General features: G+C 59.5%; 4 protein-coding genes across 4 annotated transcripts in view; 1 reads left to right on the top strand and 3 right to left on the bottom strand.

The window, feature by feature from the left end:
• Positions 1–1,142: 1,142 nt before the first annotated feature.
• Positions 1,143–3,276, bottom strand: LOC116519815 (heat shock 70 kDa protein-like). The gene has a single exon (XM_032233864.1). The coding sequence runs from the start codon at positions 3,272–3,274 to the stop codon at positions 1,151–1,153; it is 2,124 nt and encodes a 707-aa protein (XP_032089755.1). The 5' UTR covers positions 3,275–3,276; the 3' UTR covers positions 1,143–1,150.
• Positions 3,277–4,114: 838 nt separating this feature from the next.
• On the bottom strand, positions 4,115–6,642 carry LOC116519817 (heat shock 70 kDa protein II-like). Its single transcript, XM_032233867.1, has one exon. It carries the CDS (start codon positions 6,068–6,070, stop codon positions 4,172–4,174), a length of 1,899 nt encoding a protein of 632 aa, XP_032089758.1. The 5' UTR covers positions 6,071–6,642; the 3' UTR covers positions 4,115–4,171.
• Positions 6,643–8,381: 1,739 nt separating this feature from the next.
• On the top strand, positions 8,382–10,395 carry HJV (hemojuvelin BMP co-receptor). The gene is made up of 2 exons (XM_032233899.1): positions 8,382–8,911; positions 9,213–10,395. The coding sequence occupies exons 1-2, from the start codon at positions 8,612–8,614 to the stop codon at positions 9,834–9,836; spliced, it is 924 nt and encodes a 307-aa protein (XP_032089790.1). The 5' UTR covers positions 8,382–8,611; the 3' UTR covers positions 9,837–10,395.
• A 5,447-nt stretch (positions 10,396–15,842) lies between these two features.
• KIRREL1 (kirre like nephrin family adhesion molecule 1) overlaps positions 15,843–24,423 on the bottom strand; it is a 28,689-nt gene continuing 20,108 nt past the window's right edge. Inside the window, exons 3-15 of the mRNA XM_032233859.1 lie at positions 24,202–24,351; positions 23,700–23,857; positions 22,710–22,860; positions 22,221–22,326; positions 21,975–22,123; positions 21,675–21,802; positions 21,376–21,502; positions 21,101–21,201; positions 20,779–20,977; positions 20,280–20,387; positions 19,701–19,840; positions 19,035–19,112; positions 15,843–18,737 (exon numbers count right to left, since the gene is read on the bottom strand). Coding sequence (XP_032089750.1) covers positions 18,273–18,737; positions 19,035–19,112; positions 19,701–19,840; positions 20,280–20,387; positions 20,779–20,977; positions 21,101–21,201; positions 21,376–21,502; positions 21,675–21,802; positions 21,975–22,123; positions 22,221–22,326; positions 22,710–22,860; positions 23,700–23,857; positions 24,202–24,351 — 2,060 coding nt within the window. The 3' untranslated portion in view covers positions 15,843–18,272. The remainder of the gene's footprint in view (positions 18,738–19,034; positions 19,113–19,700; positions 19,841–20,279; positions 20,388–20,778; positions 20,978–21,100; positions 21,202–21,375; positions 21,503–21,674; positions 21,803–21,974; positions 22,124–22,220; positions 22,327–22,709; positions 22,861–23,699; positions 23,858–24,201; positions 24,352–24,423) is intronic.

The raw sequence follows: 24,423 nt of genomic DNA on the forward strand, positions 1-24,423 counted from the left end.
CTCAGGCTGCAGGACAGGGAGGGGAATCTCTGGTCTCTCCACCCACTGCACAAGATCCCCACCTAACAGGATCTCCAGCTCCTTGGGCAGCGGCACTTAAACCCGCCTGGTTCTGTTTCTGGGCTTCCAAGCTTTTGAGTCCCCTCTGCTGGCATGTCCTCCCCCGCCTTTCCCCGCCCATCCCTTAAGCTTTCGGATGCTTCCTGACCTTGGTGGTGTTCTTGCGTTACCCAAACATCATCAGTGCTGGTCCCAGAGACGTTACTACTTTGGGCAATGAGGTTTTGAGATGAGGAAACCTTGGTCAGCTTTGTTTTGAAATAAACCGCAAAGAGAAACATTTCGAAAGCCTCCCCCGGCAGGAACAGGACGCCCCCCCCCCAGGTTCCAGCACAAATATATAGTCATCCGCCTAAGCCTGGGGTCCCCTCTCTGTCTCCCTATCTGGGGCGGCTGATATCCTTCCCCCCCCCTCTCTCTCTGAATGCAGCAGCCCCAAAGGCAAATCCTTGGCTGATTTGGGGGAGGGAGGAAGGGGGGACTCAGTTCGCAGGTGATGCCCATTCCTGAGGCTGGCAGCCACTTGGTCCTCCAGGAGCGGAATCTGCATTTCACAGAGCCTGGATTCCCACCAGGGTTCCTTTAATCAAGGTGGCCTTGAGAGTTTGGGGGGGGGGGGGCTGGCTGAAGGCCTCTGTTTCCAAATAGCTGGTGCTGGAGGATCCCTTGACCTAGGTGTGGTCTGGCAACTCCTTTGAAGCCCACTCAGTGGGGCACAACTGCCCTAGAGAGGATGGCCTCCATTACAGCTGCCAGCTCCATATCACACTCCACTTGCTGTCCACAACACACACACACACACACACACTATTGTGACTACCCCCCCCCCCAGGCCTAGTGCAATCTCTTTGGAGTGCCCACTGGCCCTATCAGACCCTCTGCTGCCACTGGGGCCCAGTGGGTGGGGGCCTGGGGGGAGAGGAGGATAGGGTGTTAGTTCAGCTCCTTGCCCGGCCGAGGCACCAAAGGCGCTCTGCCACTCTGGGCCGGCTGTCCCTGAGGCCCCCCAGAGACTCCCTTGGGCGAAGGAGGAGAAAATGAATGAGCCCGTTCTCTTTTTTTAATAGGCTCCCCCTCGAGAGGTCTGGAGCTAGGATTCCTTTGGCTTCTCCTGCTGGGCTTCCCCGGTGCTGAAGTGAGTGAGGATGGTGCTGCAGACGCCCTCCAGCTCCTTCTTCCGCTCCTCGTAGGCCTTCTTGGGCGCTAGCTGGTTGTCCTCCATCCACGCGGCCGCCTCCTCGCATATTTCCAGCAGCCTCCGCTTGGCCCGGTCGTCCAGGGACTTCTCCGCCGCCCTCTTGAGCTGGAGGGTGCTGGCCTCCAAGGCGTTGAGGGCTTCCCGCTTCTCCTCCTCCAGCTTCTCCTGCGCCCGATGCTCCTCCTCCTCCCGGAGGATTCTCTCCATCTCGTCTCGATCCAGCCGGCCCCGGGTGTCGCTGATGGCCAGCTCCTTCTTGTTGCCCGTGTGCCTTTCCGTGGCTGAAACAGTGAGGATGTTGTTGTGGTCAATCTGAAAGGTGACCACAATAATCGGGGCGCCTCGTGGTGCTGGTTGGAGGCCGCCGAGGGTGATGGTGCCCAGCAGGCGGTTGTGCTTGGTCAGCATCCGCTCCCCTTCGTAGATCTGCAGGAAGAGGCTGCTCTGCTGGTCTTCGGTGGTGGAGAAGTTCCTGCTCTCTTTCGTGGGGATGGGAGAGTTGCGCTTGACCACTACGTCCATCACGCCTCCCACCGTCTCCAGCCCCAACGAGACAGGGGTCACGTCCAGGAGGAGGAGGTTCTGCAGGTTTTGGTACCGGTGACCCGTCAGAACGGCGGCTTGGATGGCTGCCCCGTGGGCCACCACCTCCTCGGGGCTAATGCTTTTGCACAAGCGCTGTCCGTCAAAGAATTTGGACAGGAGCCTCTGGATCATGGGGATGTGCGTGGAGCCTCCCCCGAGCCCAATCTCATGCACCTGGCTCTTCTTGAGCCCTGCCTCCTCCAGCACCTGCTGCACCTGGACCATGGTGGCCTGAAAGAGGTCGCAACACAGATCTTCGAAGCAGGCCCGGGTGACCGTGGTGTGGAAGTCGATTCCCTTGTAGAGCGAGTCGACGGAGACGGTGGCCGTTGTGTTCGAACTCAGGGCCTGTTTGGCCTTCTTACAGGCCACCTTCAGCCGCTGCATTGCCTTCCTGCTCTCGGCGGGGTCCTCCTGAAACTTGTCCTTGAACTCTTGGGCCAGCCAGTTGGCCAGCCTCTGGTCAAAATCCTCCCCGCCCAAGTGGGAATCCCCCGCTGTAGCCACCACTTCAAAGACGCCGTCCTGGGCAGTGAGGAGGGAGACGTCAAAGGTGCCCCCGCCCAGATCAAAGATGAGGATGTTTCTCTTGCCCTTACGCGGGCGGCTCTCCTTGAGCCCGTAAGCCACCGCAGCCGCCGTGGGCTCACTGACTAAACTCAGGACCTGGAGCCCTGCAATTGCCCCCGCGTCGATGGTGGCTTGGCGCTGGGCATCGCTGAAGTACGCCGGGACAGTGATGACTGCCTGGGTGACCGGGCGGCCCAAGGCAGCCTCAGCTACCTGCTTCAGCTTGTAGAGCACCATGGCGGAGATCTCCTCGGGGTACAAAACCTTCTTCACCCCTCGGTGGGAGACCTGGACTTTGGCCTTGCCGTTGCCGGCCTCCACCACGTGGTACGGCCAGTTCTTCAGGCACAGCTGCACCGAGGGGTCGTCGTACCTGCGGCCGATCAGCCGCTTGACGTTGCAGATGGTGTTTTCTGGGTTGAGGCCGGCCTGCATTTCAGCCGGCTCCCCCACCAGGCGCTCCCTCTCGGTGAAAGCCACGCAGCTGGGGGTGGTGCGGCTGTTGTGGTCGTTGGCCAGGATCTCCACCCTCCCCCTCTGGCAGACTGCCACGCAGGACTTTGTGGTGCCCAGGTCAATTCCCACGGCTGGACCCTTGGGGCAAATCCTGGCCGCGCCTGGTCTCAACGCAGAGGGAGTCTCTGGCCTGGAGGTGGGCTTGGGCGCGTCTGCATGGCTGAAGTCAGCTCCCATAGGTGGCTCTTTCCCTGAGCAGCCCCTGGCCTTCTGCCAATGATGGAAAATTGGCAATCCCAGGGGGCAGCTCTTCTTGGGCCCTGCGTGCGCCCCCCTCCCTCCCCCACTTCTCCCCCTGGCCTTTTCTTCAGAGGACAAGCATGCCCTTCCCCCATCACCGTGCATGTCACAATGGGCCCCTGGGGCCTGTTGGGGCTCTCGGTGTCCCCAGCAGATGGCAGCCCCTTTCTTCTTCTGCTGTCTCCAGGGGAGATTCTGCTGCAGTGCCCACCATGGTTTCCACCCGGAGAAGGTGGGCTGGGGGGCTTTTTCCCTTGGGACAGCAGCATCTTGACTCCCTGCTCCCAGCCACCTTGGGGGAAACGGGCAGTGCTGGGCCTCCTGGGTAAGTGCCGTGGCCTTTGGGCAGGGGTCTGGCTGTACTTTGCGCCCCTGACGCAGGTCCCTTTTGTGGTGGGTTTCGGAGCCAGACAAAACCCAACAAAATCCTTAAACGGGACAGAGAACCCACCCCCCACACCTGGAGAACCTGAACCAAACCCTCTGTTCCGAAGCATTCTAGAGGAAGCAAGGGTACACTGACATAAAGGAAGACTTTTGAAGGTCCCGGTGGGTTCCGTCCTTGAGCTGCAGTGGCCGTCCTGGGAGGGAGGGTCATCCAGGGCTCCACCGCGACTGTGTCAAGAGCCGGGCAAAGGGGGAGCAAGCCGAGCTGTGGGGCTCTTGGGTTCTTGCACTTTTGAGAAGGCGCCTTGCAGTGCCACCTTGGAGTGGACTTGGGCCTCGGGTGAGGCCAGGGCAGGGGACTTTGACCAGCTGGGCAGCCACTCAAGACGACTTGCCTGGCCCACCCTCAATGCCTCTTCTCTTGCTTTGGCCTTCCTGCTAAGCCTCAACGTGGACTCGGATACACTTGGCCACGTGACTTGCTGGTGGGCTGATGGGGGCCTAAAAGCCACGAGTGAGAAACGAAAGGGTTGCAGCCAGAGAGGGACTCCTTTTTTTACCCATAGTTTTAATGCGCCCTTTGGGTGGAACAATGTACTCTGGCACTTGGCCGATTCATTCCCTGTCTTCCTTCGGCTCAGCGGCCTCGGGGTCTCCTTCCATCCGTTCTTCTGCCCCCTCGCCTGGGCCAGTGTAGACCGAGTCCCAGGCCTCCTCCAGGTCCTTCTGCCGCTTCTCACACTCCTCTTTCTCGGCCAGGGGGTTCCCCTCCAGCCAGGAGGCGGCCCCGTCGCACATGTCCAGCATCCTCCTCTTGGCCTTCCCGTCCAGGAGCTGCTCTTGCGCCACCCGCTTGAGCTCCAGGGTGCAGGACTCCAAGGAGTTCATGGCTTCAATCTTTTCCTGCTGGCTCAGGTCGTTGGCCCGGAATTCCTCCGCCGTCTGCACGATCGTCTCTATCTCCTCCCTGCCCAGGCGCCCGCGGGTGTCTGAGATAGTCAGGTGGCTGGTGGTCCCCGTTTCCACATCCTTGGCTGAGACGGTCAGAAGGTTGTTCTCGTCAATAGAGAAGGTGACCAGGATGACCGGGACCCCACAGGGGGCTGGGGGGATGCCTTTCAAGGTGAACATGCCCAAGAGGTGGTTGTGTTTGGTCAAGGCTCGCTCTCCCTCATACACCATGAACAAGATGGTGTCCTGGTCGTCCTCCGTCGTGGTGAACTCCATTATCTCTCTCGTTGGGACAGGGGAGTTGCGTTTTATGATGGTTGCCATGACGCCTCCTTGAGTATTGATCCCCAGAGACAAAGGAGTGACATCCAGAAGAAACATGTTCTGCATCTTGGCCGTCCGGTTGCCCGTCAAGATGGCGGCCTGGACAGCTGCCCCGTAAGCCACAGCTTCGTCAGGGTTAATGCCTTTGTTCAGCTCCCTGCCGTTGAAGAAGTCCTTCAGCAGCTTCCGGATCTTGGGGATGCGGGTGGAGCCCCCAACCAAGACAATGTCCTTGATGTCCCCTTTGCTCATCTTGGCGTCTCTCAAGGCCCTTTCAAGGGGCTTCAGGGTGGCTCGAAATAGATCGGAGCAGAGGTCCTCGAACCGTGCCCGGGTGAGGGTGGCGTGGAAGTCGACCCCTTGGAAGAGGGAGTCCACAGAGATGCTGGCACTGGTGCAGGAGCTCAAGGTGCATTTGGCCCGCTCGGCAGCCGTCCTCAACCTCTGCAGAGCCTTCTTGTCCTGGTGGAGGTCTCTCCGGTGCTTCTTCTTGAACTCCTCTGCAAGGTGGGCCACCAACCTCTGGTCAAAGTCCTCTCCACCCAGGTGTGTGTCTCCCGCGGTGGCCTTGACTTCAAAGATGCCGTCCTCCACGGAAAGTATAGAAACGTCAAAGGTGCCTCCACCCAGGTCAAAAATGAGGATGTTTCGGCCGCCTGCCTCTTGGTGCCTGGCGTCCAGGCCGTAGGCGATGGCAGCCGCCGTGGGCTCGTTCAGGAGCTTCAGGATCTGGAGGCCTGCAATGACTCCGGCATCAATGGTGGCCTGCCGCTGGGCATCGCTGAAGTAGGCGGGCACCGTAACAATGGCTTGGGAAACGGAGTAGCCCAGGTAGGCCTCAGCCGTTTGCTTCATCTTGGCCAAGACCATGGCGGAGATCTCCTCAGGGTAGAAGGTCCGTTGTTTGCCTTTGTGGGAGACTTGGACTTTTAGCTTCTCCTCGTGGCTCACCACAGTAAACGGCCAGTGTTTCATGTCCTCCTGGACGGCGGCATCCTCATACTTGCGGCCAATCAGCCGCTTGGCGTCAAACACCGTGTTCTGGGGGTTGAGAGGGGCCTGGCTCTTGGCCGGGTCCCCAATCAGGTGTTCTGTGTTGGTGAAGGCCACGTAGCTGGGCGTAGTCCGCTTCCCTTGGTCGTTGGCGATGATCTCTACTTTGTCATGCTGGCAGACGGCCACGCAGGAGAAGGTGGTTCCGAGGTCAATCCCGATAGCCAGGTCATTTTGCTTAGGCATGGTGACGTCCCAGAGGGCGGCCGACTCAGGAGTGGAAGGAAGTGACCGTTCTCATGAGAGAGGCAGGCGTCTCCCCCTTCCTTTCGCCACTCTTCTAGGACCAAAAGGCTGGACAACCAGGGCGTAGGTTTTCCCTAGGGATCATGGCATCTTCTTCCTGGCCTAGAGCTGGGCACGTGGGCCTCTCCTTGCTCTGAGGGGCCCCAGCCTTCCTTTCCAACCCATGCGATGACTTCACCATCAGACATCACAATGGGGTTTGAACTGGCAGCACTTCTTCAGCCTGAGCCCCCTCCTTCTACGTCTCACCTGCTTCTTGGGGGGCATCCAAGGCCCCGTCAGCAGAGGGAGCCTGGGGAGGCCCTAGGAGGAAGCCCTGCAGGCCCCGGGGCCCCGTCTTGCTTCGCCTGGGGAAGGAAATCTCTCTTGGTGGGGAGGCTGGGCAGCCACCCTGGAGGGGACGAGGCAGAGACCGCCAAGGCTGAAGGAGAGGCATCTTCCCAGGCGTTGCTGAGTCCACAGCGAAGAGCCGGCTCCGGCCGTTGGTTCTGTGCTGAAAGCCACCCCAGCCGAGCAAGACTCTCCAGCCTTGCAGCAGGGCCAACTGGGGGGGGGGGGGGCTCCTGAGACAGCTGGGACCTCTTGAGGGGGGGGGAGGGGAACGTTTTCCCAGGAGCGGCCTCGATAGACAGGTCTTCAGTGGGAGGCTCAGCCGTTGCCCTTGGCATGTGGGGCAAGTGGGAGGAACCTCCGGATGGGATCACAGAGGCTACATTGCAGCGCAAGGGGTCGGTCTGTGTGGGGGGGGGGGGGGCGCGCACACAGCTCTGGAAAAACCCTTCTCCTGCCCATTCTGAATACAGGCGTCAGCCCCCTAGAGGAGAGTCCTCACTTCTCTTCAAGAGGAGGAGGAGATCAAAGGCTGTGGGTGGGGACCCGCCTCCCACCCAACACCCAGGAGCCGCCCGGGACGGATCTCCAGAGCCACCAGGCAGCTGCCGTGTGCCGGAATCTCCGCCTGGCTCCGTCTGCGCAGTCTTTTTTTGCCGCTCTCCTCGCCCCCACCCCCCCAGGGCTTTGACTGCCTCCAGCCAGGGACGACAGCCGCGGAGGAACAGGTGTGCCCGTCTCTTGACTTGTCTGTTGCAGCCCCCTCCTCTCCAAAGCCAGGGAGGTGGAGGGCCTGGTGGGTCTGCAGCCGGCTTTCGCAACTTTTGCCCAAACTTTCGCTCTGTGGCGATGAACGAGCTTCACTGCCAAACCTCCTGCCCTGTATCTCTGGGGTAAGGAAAGGGTCGAGGGTCGGGGGGGGTCTTTGTCACCCGCCCTTGGATGCCCAACCCAGAACTCTGGGCTGCTTGCGACCTTCCGAGCCTCCTGCCCACCTTCTCCAGAACAGCCTTCCACCTCGAGAGGAAGCCCTGGCTGACGATGGCCTGAAAGGGGCTCCCCAAACTCCACACTGCTCACACAAAACGGGTGTCGGAGGATTTGACACACTGCCTGCACCCAGTGGCCATGGGAAGAAGAGCGCCCCCTCCTGGCTTCTCCGTAGAAATGCTTTTTCTTTCAAACGTTTAAATCCCACCAGGGTCTCTTCTGCTTGGATTGAACCTTCTCTCAATGCCCCAAAGGTGGGTTGGGGGAGACAATTGGCCCCTCCTTTCGTCACGTGATCCAGCGTTGACATTCAGATGCCTAGAAAGGCACACCGGGGGGGGGGGGGGGCTCTACTTAAGGACACGCTGGAGTTCCTGAGAGCCTCCACTTGCTCCTGTCTGTGCTGCTCACACTGATCGGGCATATGTGCAAATATGCGAGAGGGTTGAGCCTAAAATCCCCCCCCCCATTTTGCTTAGGGGATCTGAAATAGCAAGGCCTATTTACAGCCTCTGCCTCGGTTGCTGCCTCTGGGGGAGGGATCGGGTTGCAGGTCCTTTCCTCTCCCTTCCACCAAATGCCCTTAGCCGGAGCCCCAAGGCAGACGCCGGAGCCCCATGCAGGAGGCTGGCCAAAGCGTTTCCAGAGAAGGACCGCTGGGGTTCTGGGGAGAGGCAGGTGCAGGGCTGGGTGCCGGAGGCTTCCTTGGCATCGGGGTCTTTCCAGAGGCCAGGAGCCGCGAGGGTGAGCGGCTTCCCTCCAAGGCCGCATGGATTGGAGTGGGGGGCCGCCTTGCTGGCCCAGGCTGCCCCTCCTGCACCTCCTGGGCAGAGGCTTCCTCCTAAAAACCCTCTTCCTCCTTCTCCTGTTCTGTGGCTACGGTAAGAGGAAGGGAGGTGGGAGGTCTTTGCCATTCCTGGGGGGCGCCTGGCACTGTGCACTCACCACAGCGGCATTTTGCCCCGCACAGTGCAAGCCCGCTGCAGGATCCTGCGTTGCAACTCAGAGTATGTGGCCTCCACCCTTCCCCTGCGAGCCCCTGGCAGGAGAGCGGCCCACTGCCTGGCCCTGCGCGCCTACGCCCGCTGCACCCGCCACACCGCCCGCAGCTGCCGCGGGGACCTGGCCTTCCACCTGGCCGTGCACGGCATCGAGGACCTCATGGCCCAGCACAACTGCTCCAAGGAGGGGCCCAGCCCGGGTCCCCGCCCCCCACAGCCCCGCAGGGCCGGCTCCCCAGACCTCTGCAACTACGAAAAGGCCTTTGCGCACAAGCGCGGCCGGCCCCCCACCTACCAGCACTGCGCTTCCTTTGGGGACCCCCACGTCCGGACCTTTGGGGACGACTTCCACACCTGCCGCGCGGAGGGCTCCTGGCCACTGCTAGACAACCACTACCTGTATGCCCAGGCCACCAACTCCCCCGTGGCCAAAGGATCAGACGCCACGGCCATGAGCAAGGTGACCGGGTGGCGGTTCTGGAAAGGGTGGGAGAATGGGGTATCTGAGGTCTGGGGGGGATTCGGGGCTCAGGCCTGCAATCTGAAAATTCTTCAGTTGAAATAGGAGACACCCCCCCCCCCGGGGTACCTCCCCAAGGCTGGGGATGGGTGGCCAGGGATCGGGGCCTCTGGGGCAAACCGGAGGGGCGGAGGGAAGCCCCCGCCCAACCAAATGCAGCTCCCCCTGAGTCCAGGGAAGGGGTGCCGTGCTGGGCCGCCTCCTGCAGCCTCTGTTGCCGCTGACCTTCCCCTCTTTCTAGATCACCATCATCTTCAAGAACATGAAGGAGTGCGTTGACCAGAAGGTCTTCCAGGCAGAGGTAGAAAACCTCCCGGCGGCTTTTGTGGACGGCTCGGTCAACGGGGGGGAGCGGCCTGGTGGGGACAGCCTCAGCATCCTTGAACGGGCTCCCGGGCAGCACGTGGAGATCCGGGCGGCCTACATCGGCACCACCATTGCAGTGCGCCGGGCAGGGAAGCAGCTGTCCTTCTCCATCCGCGTGGCCGAGGAGGTGGCCAGCTCCTTCACCGAGAAGCAGGACCTGCAGCTGTGCGTGGGAGGATGCCCGGCCAGCCAGCGCATCTCCCGGCACACCGGCTGCTGTGGCCATGGCACCATCGCCACCGAGAAAGCCCGCCGGCTGTGCAAGGAGAAGCTGCCGGTGGAGGACGTCTACTTCCACTCGTGTGTTTTCGACGTGGTGGCCTCGGGGGACAGCAACTTCACCCTCGCGGCTCGTGGCGCCTTGGAGGATGCCCGAATCTTCCATCCGGATTCCCAGAAGCTTCACCTCTTCCAGCAGGATGCTGCCCGCCAGGTTGCCACCAGCTCCTTCCTCTGCCTCACCCTGGCCGCGATTCTGCTACTCGCCTGGGAGATCTAAACTCTGCCCGCGTTGGCAGGAGTGTCTTCCTCCTAAGGCAGGGCGGGGGGCTCCCTGAGGGTCTCGGAGACCCCGGCTGGCCTGGGAGCCTCCCTGGGCTATTTCTGTGGCAGCTGAGATGGCTGGGGGTGTCCGTAGTTTTTTTTGAAAGGAAACGCTTCCTGTATGAAGTGGGGGGTCTTTGGGGGGCTTGAAGCAGCCTCTTTTGTCTGCTGCAGAGGCCGCCAGAGGAAGCCTGCAGAGACGGGCCTCCTCCTTCCCCCCCCAAGCCCTCTGGGTGAAGGCAGCATCGGGAAACGGCTCCAGGCTTCCTCCGGCCATAAGGCAGCCCCGAAGGCAGTTTGCCATAAGTGTCATTAGCTCCCTTTGAGAAGAAAGGGCTGGGATTCAACCAGGGTCTTTACCTGCAGGTGAGACCCTCTGGCCTCCCAACACTCTGGAAAGGCTCGGCTTTGTCATCCTGATGCTGGAGATCTGGGTTAAAGTTCCTCCCACGCTCGGCATCTATTTCTGCAGCCCCCCCCAACCCCCCCTCCCATTTGTTTCTCCTGCTGCTTTGCTGCTTCTCAACAGGTGGGGCTCAAAATAACAGAGCAGACTCCCCCCCCCCCCCGTGTGTGCGTGAGAGAGAGAGAGAGAGAGAGTCAGACTGATCCGGCCCTCCCAGTCCCTGTCTGGGGCAAGACTGTTGCGCCCCCTTGTGGCTGCATCTGGCTGAGAAGCTGCCTCTGGCTGGAAGGGCAAGTTCAGTGGAAGCTGGGAAGAGAGCAGGCTGAGGAACTTCGGGGCTCCCCCCCCCACCTCCCCTCTGGCTCCTGGGAAGGGGCTTCCTCGGAAAGAGCAGTTGTGCCTCACCCAACACTCATATCTGCTGCTGGGATTTTGCTCCTTGCTCTTTGCTCTGGTTCCAGATTGTGGGAAGGAAGGAAGGAAGGCTATCCGTTTGCTCGCTTAGTTCCCACCTTTGGGGGTGAGCATGGATGCCCTCAAAGGACAGGAGGAAGGAGCACTCTTGCCAAGGAGAGTTGGCATTTCCTCTGGCACCACATCCAGTCTTCCATCTTTTCCCTTTTATGCATTAAATGGTGGGATGGGACGCCTTCCTTTTAGTTTTTAGTTGCGTAGAAAGTGGATAATCTCCCTTTGGAAGACGGACGTTTGCATCTGACTGGTCTGAGAAAGCAGAGTCAAGCCATGGTCCGGGATTGCCTGAGTAAACATCCTTGGCAGAGTTACTGACGTGTCTAAAGAAAATAAAATCCCTTTCCGGTAGATTCTCTCCTTCTCCCCTTCTCCTTCCTGCTGCCTGTCCTGCGCTCTGGAAAGAGAGAAAACGGATCTTACTAGGGGTTCTATGCACCCTTCCCAGAATATTTGCATTGGTATAGTTAACCAAATGCAACTGAATAATAAAGCTATAATTAAAAAAAAATTAAACCTTTATTTTAAAAAAAAGAACATTTTCTCAGAGCAAAAGAGCCAGTTGCTAAAGCTTTGGGTCATTCCCATCATCCTTGTAGAAACACCTGGAACATTTGCAAACCAGGAAGTCGCAGGGAGGCATGCGTGGAGTTTGGTCAGCCACCTTTCCCAGGTGTGGCAGCCCACCCACCCCCGGCTTACCTGGAGATCAGCTCCTGGGCCAGCAGGAGGGTCCCAAGCCCCTTTCTCAGGGAAGGGATGAAGCTCTTCCTTTAACAGTGCAAACACCAGCCAGGATGATGGGGAAATTTGGGAGTTCTTTTTAAAACCCAAGGCATAAAATCCGTCAACCATCTGGAGAGGCTGCTGAGCAACTGCTCTTACTGCTTCCTTCTTCTTCTGTGTCTGGGGAAGGACTTCCTTTTACAACGTTTGGCATAGTTTAACATAAATTTATGCACTTCCCTCTGTGTGTGTCTGTGTGTGTGTGTGTATGAGATTCTCAAACCAGCTGGCCAAGTTTCTGGATTTAAGCAACCCGCAGATGGGAAATAATGAGAGCCATTCATGTCAAGATGCCAATGGAAGTCCTTCAACCTCCTTGTTGGGCAAGTTTTCAGCTCAAAACGTCCCTTGCCAAGCCTTCTTTTAAGGGTAAATGCATTAAGTCACCCATGTTTTGCAAGAAAAATATAAACAGAGGAAAAAGTGTGTCAAACCGTTTGCCAGTACGTTTTAATGTAAATTTATATGAAGACTTAAAAAAAAAGGAACAGAGGGGCCTGGGGGAAATAGGAGGGAATTGATGAAAGGGGAGAAGAACCCGGGGAGGGTCTTGTGTCTCCTCCTCCCCAAATCTCAGGAACAGAAGCTGATTGAGGCCAGGATGCCTGCCCCAGCCCTCAGGGGAGCTAAGGGCCACGGAAGGTCCCTCTTGCCAACTTTGGATCTAATTAATGTTTGTTTAGTCAAGGGATGCCCAGGGTTTTTCTGGCTGACGGTTTGTCTTCTCTGGGAGTGGATCCCAGAGGATCTGCCTGCCTCCAGAGCTTCCCTTCAAAGGCAACTTTCCAGAGATCCAGCACTGCCATCAAGCGAACAAAGAGGGGAGAACTGGAATGGCCGAAGGCTGCTTCCTTTTCTGTAGCAGAAGTGCTTGCAGCTGACGGTTCAAGTGACATCTTTCCTCCCTCACAGCCCTGGGCAGCCACATGGCTCCTCTCCCACCGGGTGGTCTCAAAACACGTGCACGCACACGCAGGCCCGCCAAAGAGGGGAGTGGAGGGTCTTTCCCTCTTTGTTCTTCTGGACAGCCGGCCTGACTCCCCACAGGGCGGCAGTCCTGAGTGCTTCTCCTGCCTCTACTCAGCGGAGTCACATTCCGGGTCCCCGGAATGGCATTTCCTGCAAAGGGGCTCTCCGAGCTAGCAGAACACAAGCAAGAGAGAGATCTGGGGGAACGCTGCCCCTTCCTCCTTGACCCCCTCTGGAACCACCTGGTGGCCCCCATGGCAGATGATGGAGCTGGGGAGCCCATGGCACCCACCCCTCCCAAGGGGTTGGCAATCGCCCCTTCCCAGGCCTCTGAGCGGAGGGTCTCTGGCCCGGCTCCTTCTGCCTGCCCTCCGCCGCCTCTTAGCTCCTTCTCTGGCCTGGGCTGCCTCTTTAACTCCAGCTCCGTGAGCCTCTGCTTAATTAAAAGGAGCCTCTGTTCCTCTGCCATTGAAATCCTCGGAGAGCCCGGGGATAATTAAATAAGGATGGGAAATGTGTCCTCTAAGAGTCTTAAATAAATAAGAGGCCGCACTAAGACAGACTTGCCCAACAGAAATTACATTCACTTGAGGAAGATTCGGGGCAAGAACTCAGCAAGACCGAAGACGCAGATCTCCCCCCCCCCCACCTCAAGGGGAAAACCTCCATCCATTCCCCAAATGCCCCGAAGCGCTTCTGCCCTCTAGAGAGCCCAAATCTCCCCCTGCAGCCCTCCTCCGGTGGGCAGTGGGTCAGAAGGAGAGGCCAGAGCCTGGCTGCTGCGTGCAGAATCGCCACCTCCTTTAGGCTAGGGGGTGTCCTGGTGCCCTTGAGCCCCCCCACCCCCGCCTGCTTTCGGACAGGCAATCCCTGGCGCTCTTGCAGGAATGAAGGGGAAGAGATGCCGAAGGCACCTTCTTTGGGCCATTTCTTCAAATAATTCAGTGTTTAAACTCTGGTCATACAAATGACGGCGAGGTCAAACATTGGTGCAAAAAGCTGCAGTTACTACCACAACATTTCACTTCATTTAACTCCATCGGGAGCCGAGGGAGCAAAAGGGAGGAAAATCAGGCAGAAAACAGGAGGAAAAGCAGGGAGGGGAGAATTGGCCAGAGCCAGAGCACTCTTCTTTGTGTGGGTCCTCCTTGGCCCCATCTTCCAAGCCTGCCCCGTCTGGGGGGCAACAGGGAAGAAGCGCGGGCACTCTGGGGGAGCCGGGCACCGAAGCCGGGAGAGACGTGGCATCCCAGACTTGAGCTAATAAAGGTGTTGCCTTAATGCGGATTCAGAATTATAGAGTGGTAATCTACGGATGCTGCGGGAAAGGGAACGCTGCTTTGATAATCTTCTTTGCAACACGGGGGCGGGCGGGTGGGGGGAGAGGTGTTTGATGGCCTTAGATTCTCAGGCGAGCTCTTCCTGTGAGCTGTCCTGTGATTCAATTAAACCGCTATCCCTCAGCGCTGGCGTTTCACGCTCCAAAAATAGGTGACATTGAGGTTTCTGAGAAAAAAGCTATTCTTTTTGGCTTAAAAAAAATTGTTCTGCTCAGCAAATAAAGGCGCCTATTTGCTCACAATAGGAACATATAAAAAAGAAGAAAAAGGGGAGGGGGAAATTGCACCATATATCAGGGACCCAGAGGATTGGCTGACAGGGTCCTCAGACTCTCACCGAGCCTGGAATGTCAGGGAAGCTTCCCCGATGCTCCACTTTTACAGAGGCAGAGAAATGCGCAGCATTCAGGGCGCGATTCGAGGTGGTCCCGGGTGTTTGGCATTGGAAGGCGTAGGATTTGCATAAGATGGCAAGAGTGGCATGATTCCAGCCCAGGTGTCGGCTCTTGGGATGAACACACCGGGAGGGGAGGGTGCCATTTGTGCAGAGGTGAGGAGGGGGGCTTGTTTTCCCCTGAACTGGCCGCACCACAAAGACCCCAAACGCTGCATTCCCAGCCTGCCTGCCGCCTCTCCCCTCCTCTGCTTTGGCCAGGTCCTTCCGGCCTCCTTCCTTCCTTTGAACCATCCACAGGCCTCGCGCACTCTCCCAAAATAATGGCAGGCTGTTCCTCCCTGGCCTCTCCAAGAACAAAGCCGAGGGAAGCAACCGAAGCCACCCGGCAGAGGCAGGAGAGGGCGGTGGGACGCCTACTGAGTGTTGCACGAGGGTCTTCCACACTATAATAGCAACTACAGTAACCGCCCACTTCCTTAGGATTCCGATGAGGCTCCTCCCCCACATTCTGCAAGTCCCAAGTCCGAATGACAACCGGAACGAGTGTCCTGCAGCTGACCCATAGGCAGGACAGTGGCCGAGGGCTGTGCCTGCCCAGGCTGGGCCGAGGCAGGTGAGCCGGTGCCGAGTAAGGCCAGGAGGCTGCCATGCTTGGGGAGTTCCACCCTCAGGGCAGGCTGCTTGGAGGAAGCCACGTGCCAAGCGAGGCTTCCCAGAGGCTCCCAGGTGCATCTTTAACTGCTTTATTGGAGAGGAAATCAAATTACACTTTATCATCACTGCCACCAGCGTGAAGAGAGGGAGATGAGAGTCTGCCCGATCTGCAGCAGCAACAATACTGCTGATGATCAGCCGCGCAAAGCCACGGTGGCGCAATGGTGGCCCTGTGTGCTGGGCCCCTCTTCCCTCTCCCGAAGACGGCAATGCGGCCAAAGGGCAGCCCGGTTCCATTCTGGCTCCTCCAGGCCTCTCAGCTCCGGCCAGCAAGTCCCGGGTGGAAGGAGAAGCCGCAGAAATGCAGGCGTTTTCAAGACCCCACCCCAAAACCTCCACTTGCCTGGCGCTGGCATTGCCCCCACCTCCTGCCAAGGAGTTGCTGAGCCTTAAAGGGGGGGCACGCAGGGGACCTTCTTGCCTCCCCCCAGCAAATGGAGAGAGCCGAGTCACCCCTCTCCTCCTAAAAGCAGAGGGAATTGGAGGTAATGTGGAGGTTTAATTGGGGGGGGGGCTTGAAGAAAAAAGAAAAACAAAGGGCTTTTGTTAGTCTGTGCTCTCCGGGTCAAATCCCTCCCCCCCCCATTGCAGTTTCCCCTGCGTTCTGATCAGCCCCCCCCCCCACTTCCTCCTGCGTTTAGGGCAATCTGGGCCGTCCTGGGCTTCTCGGGGGAGAGGCTGGATGGCCGCTCTCAACCACCCCCAACGTTGCACCCCACAGCCCGTATCAAAAGAGAGGAGGACACGTTCCCTTTTTTTAAACATTTATCTTTATATATATAAAAATTAAATATATATTTATATATAATATATTGTGTTTGCGACTAAAAATATAGTACATAATATTTTTTAAGAATGAGAAAAGGAAACCATTTTTTTAAAAAAAAGTGAGGAGGGGGGAAGTGATGGGACAGTCACGAATGAACGTCTTTGGGAGAGAAATCAAAAACACGCCCGGGGGGGGGCCTCCCCACAATCGCCTGCAACCAGAGAGCCGGAGGGGCCCGTGCGAAGGCTGTGCGCTCTGATCCCAAAGCGCATTTTGGAGTTGGAATTGGTTATTGCTCAAATTCTGCATGTTCATAAAGTGGGGGTGGAAGTTGCATTCACACAACATGGCAAGCCTGGCTAATGTTAATGCTGGTTTGCTTGCAGCCAAGCAGGTTGGATGAACGCAGGCCGTGGGGCCTTTCAAGCTGGCTCTGGAAATGGCTCATTCAGGAATGGGGCTATGGGCGTGGCGGGTGGTGTAAATCCAGCCACGGGGGGGCTTGGAATCCGTGGACTATGCTGTGGAGCCCCGTCCCTCCTCCCCCTCCTCTTCAACTCCCCCGCTCTTTCTCTTCCTGGGGAGGGGAGGCAGGGTCTGCAGGAGCTCAATTCCTGGCAGCTCTGGTGAAAAAAGGAGGGGGGGTCTCGGCATTCAGCAACTTCCTTGCAACTTGCGAGGTGAGACCAATGCGGGGCTCCCTGTCCCTCTCCCCTCTCAGCCATTCCAGGAGGTTTTGCCCCCTGAACCACCAAAGTCCCTTCTCTTGTTCCCCGAGGAGAAGGTGCCTCTAAAGGGGGGCCCTCGCAGCCTTCGAGGGGGGCACCGAAAGCTCCCCTTGGAAAGCGCCCTGGAATCCAATGGAGGACTCTCCAGCCTCAGCACACGAGGGGTGGCAGGGAGAAGGGGAGGCAGAACCCCGAGTAGCACCAACAGACACTTCCCAGAACCAGCCAGAAGAGGGCGTGGTCTCAATGCACTTCTTCAGCTGGCTGTTCTCAGGCCAGGGCAGCGGGGGGGGGGGGGAGGGGGGGCAGGAGTACCAGAAGAGGCAGCATGCAAAGGACAGGGGTACCATTGTCTTAGAATGGGGGAGGGGGGTTCCCAGTTGTGTGTCTCACAGGTCCCACTCTGCACCTGAGGTATGAACTGTGCCAAGGAGGGCCGGGGGGGGGGAGATGGGCTGGTGGGAGGGACCCTGTGCAGCCCAGAAGCCAAGTCCCTTCTGTCTCCCCCAGGGGGCAGCCTGGGGTACCTCCTGCCAGCCAAGCTGCCCCCCCCCCCCACTTGCTCTGCTGTCTCTGTGGGCGCACCAGAGCAAGAGTTTTAAGGCACAGGAGACTGATGCGCTTGCAGTCACTCCCTAACAAGGAGGGCAGGACAAGGAGGAGGGGGGAGGCTGCACAGACCCACAGTGACCCACAGGAGGCTTCCACCAGCCCTCTGCAACAGAGAAGGAAGCCCTAAGCCCTCCTGCTGGGGATGGGACAGGCCCGCAAGGTTTTGGCCCTCAGGAAGTGGCCATGTGGGAGAACAGAGGGTGTGTCCAGCACTGACCTCCCACAGGCCAGTCTCTCTCCAGCAGGACTCTCCTCTTCCTCCGACTGCAACCAGGCGGCCCCAGGGGAGGGGGCTCAAGCAAGAGGGTGGGGGGAGGGTGCAGAAGAGGCTTCCTCCAGGATGGCTACTGTGGCACAAGGCTTTGTGGTGGGGACTCACAGTGCCACGTCTTGCAGAGACTGTCCTGGATGGCAGCAGGTTCACTTGGGGATGAGACCCTCCTGTTGGATGTGGGGGGGGGGGGGCAGCCTATCTAGCCTTCTCATAACTGGACCCACACAGGGTGCAAGTTTTATGTACACCTTCCTGCAAGAGGGAGGGGAGAGGAATCGCCCCCAAGGAGTCCATTTCGTACCACAATTTGCAGCATGTACAGCTGTGGCCGAGGACTTTCGCTCGGTCAGCCTTCAGCCAAGGGGGGCCCACGAGGGGTGCTGAAGAACTTGGATCATTCCCAGCCAGCATTGCCCCAGGTGCCAACCACATCTCTTAAGAGGGGCTTTAAGGAGGCACCTGTTGTACCTGAGGCCGGCCTGACCTTGGCTTCTTCAAAAGACCAGGGCTAAAACTCGGCCGATGCCCCCCACTTGGTGGCTACCTCCAACCACTAGGCCTCGCTGTACCGAATTGGGCCTCAGGGCCCCCAGTGCCATGAGTGGGAGGGAGAGAGGGAGTCCCTCCTCTGCAGGGCCTCCATCGCCCTCCCCACTGATCTGTCTTTACAAAGAGCCCTTGAGGGAGGGGCGTCTGGAGAATCTGGACCCTCACAAAAGAACCGCCAGAGACTGTTAAAGCAGCAAGGGAGGAGCAGCTGGACCGGCGGCCACCGCGTTACCCTCGGCTGGGCAGCAGAGGCCATGCTCCGCATTGTCCACAAGTCCAGCCTGGAAAGAGGCCAGGAAAGGGGGAGGGAAAGAGCCCCCTGAATATCAGGGGGCAGTCATGAGGTACCTGCACCCCACCAGGAGGCAACGCCCACTTCAGACGTGAGTCTGCATACGCTGTTGGAAACGCTGCCCGTAGTCCGAGGAGGTGTACGAAAAGCGGGTCGCCGTGGTGTACTTTCCCAGGGGGTCATACGTGTCGTAGGCTGCCCGGTCCAGGGTGGGCGGTGGAGGCTGACTGTAACCCAGGCGGTAGGTGGCATAGCCGGCACTCGGGGGGAACCCCGAATGACCCCCGTAGTTTTCATAGGAGAGTTGGCTGGCTGTGTCAGCAGCGGCCGTGCCCGGCGTGGGTCCTGGGACGGGGTCTCCGCTGAAGTCGGAGGCAGGGCCACGGCCATAGCCGCTGAGCTGGGCATAGCCGCTGGAATGGGAGAGGCGCGAAGATGGCCGCCCGTCGTAGCGAGCCGGGCCAGGGGTGCGATAGTCCGTGTAGAGCAGCGTGCGGGAAGACGGCCTGTCCTCGTGGGCACGGACGTTGTAGTAGCCGTTGGTGGGGTCCTGGGGAGCAACAGGGAGGGAAGGGCTGCAGCGGCTCACCTGGCAGCCTCCCAATCGCTACCGAGCGCCAAGCGTGAAAAGGGGGAAGGACACCCCCCCCGGAACCAAAGCTCTGCCTGGCAGAGGGAGCCCCTCCCCCCCAAGTGTCTGGATGCTGCTGTGGATGCCGCTGGCTGGAGGTGGCTGGGAGGCTTTCTAAGGTGGCCCTTTCAGTGAGGCCCCCCTGCTTCATAGCCACCGGAAGGGGCCCAAAGTCTCCCAGGTTCTGCCTGGGGCCGCCGGCAGCCTCCTTCTCACCTTCAGCTCGTATTCTTCCCGCGTGTCCACCGTGTCGCAGCGCAAGTCCGGCTTCAGGTCCGCGTCGTCCTTGAAGGGCTGCAAGGGGGGTGGCAGAGAAAGACCCCAAATTCCAGCCAGGCCATGTCTGACTGTCCTGCTTCACAACATCCCCAAGTGCCCTTCCGTCCCTCTCTTGCGGGCATCCTGAGCAACCCCTGCCCCCCAGCAGTTTCCCAGGGAGTTCGTCCTAGGCCAGCGGCTCCCCATGGCTCTTTGCCCCCCTTGACCTCTCTCTCCCTGGCGGACGCTTCCCCCAGCTCTGACCCACAACCCTCCAGACATTCCCACCACCAACACACACACACCCCGCCGTCTCCCCCATCTGAGCCATAATTTCAAGAGGGCGGAGACATGACTTGGGCGCCTTCTGGCCAGGGCTGAAATTCAGCAGGTTCTGGAGAACCGGAAATTTTGAGTATTTTGGAGAACTGGCCCCCGAGTGGGGAGGGATTTTGCAGTATCCTTCCCCTGCCACGCCCACCAAGCCACGCCCACAGAGCCGGCAGTGAAAGCATTTGGATTCCACCGCTGCTTCTGACCCAGCCGGCAATTGGGTCAGAGAAGGAATGGCAGGTCCCCCCTCGGGCTTTTGGGGTGAAGGAGCCGGCTGTGAAGGCCCCTCACCGAGTAAATGGCTTTCATGACCCGCGTTGCGGTGGAGACGCTGGCCGTGTCCTCCTCGCGGTCGGTGTGCAGCGTCAGGGGCTCCCGGTTGACCGTCTCCACTTTGATGTCCAGCTTTCGCAGGGTCACATCTTTCCGGCCTGGACAGGAGAGAAAATTTGTCCCATCTTCAGTTCCTGGCAGAAGGAGAAGCCCAGGGATTTCTCGGGCTGAGCCACCGGCACTAAGCAACGTTTCCCTCCGGGGACTGGAGGAGGAGGAGGAGGAGGAGGAGGAGGAGGAGCGCCTGACCAATGTCCCCAGCAGAATGAAAGAGGACTCATTCGATGTGCCCAGGAAAGGGCCACTTTGGAGCCCAGGAAACAGCCGCTGCTCCCTGGGCTCAGCCCGGAAAGGCAACCGGAGAAAACAAAGGGGGCACAGGAGCCGAGTTTCGTCCAAACAAGTAAGCAGAGCCTTCCCAGCTAGGAGCAGCATGACGCTCAATAAATACCCCTTGGCTGCCCTGTGACAACCGCTGCCCCCGCTTGGCTCTCTGTGAAGCAGATCAGGCCCCGATTACGCGCACCAGACACTCACTCCCTTTGCGACGTCGGTAGAGGAAACATCCCAGAGCGATGAAGCAGAAGGTGAGCAAGATACCAGCTGCAATGGTGGCCCCAGCAATGATGCCCACTGGCAGGACCTCTGCGAAAGGGAGGGCGGGAAGCAATGGGGGGCAAGATGAGGCTCCCTCCAAGGGCCGATCCAGCTTCTACACGCTGGCTTTGTCCCTCTGCGCCTGAGTCCTTGTGGGGAGGGGGGGGGGCAGAGCAAGTACAGAGGGGCAGCCCCAGCCCCGTTGAGGGAAGGCCGAGAGGAACCCCCGGGCTATGTCTGAATCGAGGGTTGCCTTCTCACCCGGCAGTAGCATCAGAGGGCTGGACGTTATGTGGGACCGGCATGGGCAGAGGACTGCTGAATTTGCACGCCCCTCCTCCCCCTCCTGGTCTTTCCTGGGGCACAAGGGCGGCTGCTGCAGGTGGAAGCTGGGGAGCGGCCCTCCCTGGGCTTGCAGCTGCCCCTCCTGCCTGCCCACCTTTCTCCTCCAGCTGAATGATGGCCGTCTGTGGACCGAAGGCATTCCAGGCGGTGCAGTTGTAGCGTGTCTGGAAATCCACCTCCATGACGTTGTTGATGGTGAGGGTGGAGAGCACCCCGTCCCTTGTGTTGCTCCGCTCGACGGTATAGCGCTCCAAGGTGCCCGTCTCCAAGATGTTCTCCTTCCAGCCCCAGGCCTTCCAGGGAGAAGAGGAGAGAGCCTTGGCCTCTGTCCGCCCACCCGCCAGCCAGCCAGCCAGCCGGGCCTCCTGCCAGGTCCCTCAGGACGCTCCGAGCCAGGATCTCTAATGGAGACTCACGATTCGGTCGGGAAGGGGTGTGCTCCCAATGAAGCATTCCACTTTTCCTCGGTCGCCCCGCACAGCGTACTGGACGGAATTGCTGGAGATGATGGGAGGACCTGGGAAAACAGCCAGAGGTGAGGACAGGAAAGGGGTTAGGAGGGAGAGAGGGACCACGGCCCAGAAGGGGCAGCTGAGGTGGTCAGCAGCCTCCGCTCATCCCTGGGGGGGGGAGTCCCTGTGTGAAGGCCCAGAGAGCCCCGTGGGTGAGGGGTGCCCCTGCTTTCACTCACCGTTGACATGGAGGGCCACTTCGCGCTCGCCCACCCCGATCCGTGGCACGATGGCCTTGCAGATGTACAGCCCAGCGTCCGACTGCTTGACAGACTTGATGTGCAGCTGGTTGCTGTTGCCGAGGATCTGGGGGCGCAAAGAGGGGGTCCCTCATGGGGCAGCACCTTCCCTCCCTCCCTCCCTCCTGAGACCCCAATCAAGACATGGGTGCAGCCCCCATCTCAAGTTGGAACTGCTTCTAAGAAAGAGTTGCCCCCCCACCCCCAATGTGGTCGTCTGGGGCAAGGAGGGAACGCACCATGTTGGATTCCTTCTTGGCCCAGGTGAGGGTCAGCGGGGGGTTCCCGGTCCACACGCAGGTCAAGGTGACGTCCGAGCCAATATCAGTGGTCAGAGGCTTTGGATCCACCACAATCCGAGGAGCGACTAGCAGGGGAGAGCAAGGCAAGAGGTGCCATGGGAGCCCCCCTTTCCCCTCAAAGGGGAGACCAGGGGCCCAGGGGGATGAAAGGGGGGGGGGCTTCAGGGAGGAGGCCTGGCTTCCCCAGAGAGGCTGCCCTTTCTTGTCTCGGCCTTGCTAGCCGGGCCCCCCACTCACAATGGACGTCCACCAGGGTGCTGACGTTGGTGCTGCCCACGTCGTTGCGCACTTCGCAAGAGACGGGCTCCGTGAAGAAGGTGTAGTCCACCTGCGTCTCGTATTTGCTCTCCTTGGCATCCTCAATAATCGTCCCGCCTTTCGCCCACCTGGCAGGGTTGGAGGAAGATGTCCCACCGGGCCAAGACTTCGGGGAGTCGGAGGAACCTCCCTCCATCATTTCCACCCAACCAGTGCCCGGCTCACCTGTAGCCTTTGATCTCCGGATTGGCGTTGGCCAAGCAGGTGAAGGTGACTCTTTCTCCTTCCTGCACCGTCTGTGGCTGAATGGACAGCGTCACCGTGGGAGGATCTGCCAGGCAGGAGGGGGGTTAACAGGCGTGTGGCCGATGGCTGCCTCTCTGCTTTCATCACGGAGCATCCCCAGATTTCTTGACCCCCAGCCAGCTCCTCCTGGGCACCTCCCTGCAAAGGCTGCTGGCATCCTCTTTTGCCAAGCTTTGCCAAGGGGTCCACAGCTAGGCTGTCGCACCAGCCGCTCATCCTCCCCCCCCAGGGTGAACTCGGAAGCCCAAATATTGACCAGCTCCAACGAGGACCCTTTGCCGCCTCTTCTCTTCCAATTGTTCCCAGACCCCCCAAGCCAGCCAATCAGCTGCGCTCCTCCCCTTTCTCCAGGAAGGGCCCCTCCTGACCCAAGGGGCCCTTTTGCCCCCCCCCGGAGGGTCTCCTTACGGTGAACGTTGAGCGTGATGGAGGCCTCCTTGCCCGCAGGGATGGCATCGTTGCTGCAACGGCATACATAGACTCGCCCGATGTCCAGGTCGGTGGGCGTGATGAGCAGCTGGCTGATGGTGGTCTCTCTCTTCCCATCCATTAAGACTTCCTGCAGAGGCAACAGAAGCGGAGAGGCTGGGAAGACGGGGGCCAAGGGGAGCCCTCAGGACTGGGACCGCGGCTCTCCCCGGCCAGAAGGGCTGATCCATATGCAGGTTCCCTCCCTGCACTCAGGAGGGGGGGGGGCGTTGCACTCTGGTGAATAACACATGAAGGACCCCAGAATCTTCCCCCCCCCCGGCGTCCCTAGGAGAGACTCCTGCACAGGGTGCGGGAACTGAAGCAGCCCCACCGCCTTTTGTTAACAGAGAAGCAGAGGAATTTTGCTCCGGTGGCAGCAGCCCTTCCTGTGCCCTGCCCCGAATCCGGAGGGTAATTGCACCAATCATCGCTTCCAAATTAGCCTGGAACCAAAACGTTTCAGCCATGCCTATTAAATGCCCAATGAGGTTGCCCAAATTAATGTCAACGCACCATAAACTGCTTGGGGATTAATGAGCGAAAAACGGCCTCGGCAGAGCGAGGAGGCCAACAGCCGTGCCAGTGGGAAGGTTATTCCGGATTTTGGTGGAGAGAAGTGAGATTAAGAATTGGCGGGGGAGGGGAAGCGCTCCCAGGAGGAAAGAGGGAGTGGAGAGAAACCCATTTGCAGCCGAGCAGGATTCGCCCTTCGCACACGGTGCTCCAGGCACGGAGGCTGAAACCAGCAACGCCTCCAAACGCTCGAGAGACGCTGGCTGGGAATTAGGGGAGTTGCAGTCCGAGAGGCCTGAGACCCCACATGGCTTCCGTGGCCGGTTCTGGCCCCTCAATCGTGTCTGCAGGGGCACTTTCCTCACAACACCTGCGGACCCCAAGCGGCCCTCCCGCCAACGTCACCTGGCCTACCGTGGCAGTGGCAGCCTCAGATTGTGGCAGCCCATCGCGGAACCAGAGGATGGTGGCCGCAGGCTTGGCGTTCTGTGCCCGGCAGGTGAGGTTGTGTGGTGTGCCGGCGCGGAGCAAGATCTCGGGGCCCCCGTCAATCATGGGGTCTTCAGGGGGAACTGGCAGGGAAGCAGAGAGGGGAAGCCTCACAGCCCAGATCCTGGACAAGAGCCTGGCTGGTTTGGGGGCCCAACAGTTGTGCAGACCCTCCAGTCCCCAGTGGGAAAAGCGGGGAGACAGCAGGCACCCCCCCCATTCCTCACACTGTTTAGGAAGCACCGAAGCATCTGGGAAAGAAAGCAGTCGCCCCCCCCCGGAGTCCCCCTGGTCACCAACAAGGGATCGGTGGGAGGCAACTCCAGAATGTGGGGCAGGGGGGCAGCAGGAGGAGAGGGGGCACCACTTTGCTGGGGCTCCAGCCATGTTTTTCCAGGAGGGAACCACCCCTCCCCCAAACACTCACTGAGGACTGTCAACTTGGCACGCCGCGATCGCAGGGCAGCTTCCGTGGCCTGGCATTCATACAAGGCATCGTCGGAGAGCTCCGCGTCGGTGACCTCCAGATTGAACTGGCCGGAATCTGTTACCCCGATGATCCGGTAGCGTGGCCAGGCTGAGAAGGGAGAGGCGGGTGAGCGGGAGCAGAGCAGAGAGCAGGGCCTGGTGCCCAGCTGGCACTGCCCTT

This window comes from Thamnophis elegans, chromosome 17 (assembly GCF_009769535.1).
Source record: "Thamnophis elegans isolate rThaEle1 chromosome 17, rThaEle1.pri, whole genome shotgun sequence".
Taxonomy (NCBI): domain Eukaryota; kingdom Metazoa; phylum Chordata; class Lepidosauria; order Squamata; family Colubridae; genus Thamnophis; species Thamnophis elegans.

What these genes read in the sequence shown, in the direction of transcription:
- LOC116519817 (XM_032233867.1), bottom strand. Translation starts at nt 6,070, where the DNA reads ATGCCTAAGCAAAATGACCTGGCTATCGGGATTGACCTCGGAACCACC.
- HJV (XM_032233899.1), top strand. Translation starts at nt 8,612, where the DNA reads ATGGCCCAGCACAACTGCTCCAAGGAGGGGCCCAGCCCGGGTCCCCGC. An exon ending in ACGCCACGGCCATGAGCAAG is followed by an intron (nt 8,912 to 9,212) that starts GTGACCGGGTGG and finishes CCCTCTTTCTAG; the next exon opens with ATCACCATCATCTTCAAGAA.
- LOC116519815 (XM_032233864.1), bottom strand. Translation starts at nt 3,274, where the DNA reads ATGCACGGTGATGGGGGAAGGGCATGCTTGTCCTCTGAAGAAAAGGCC.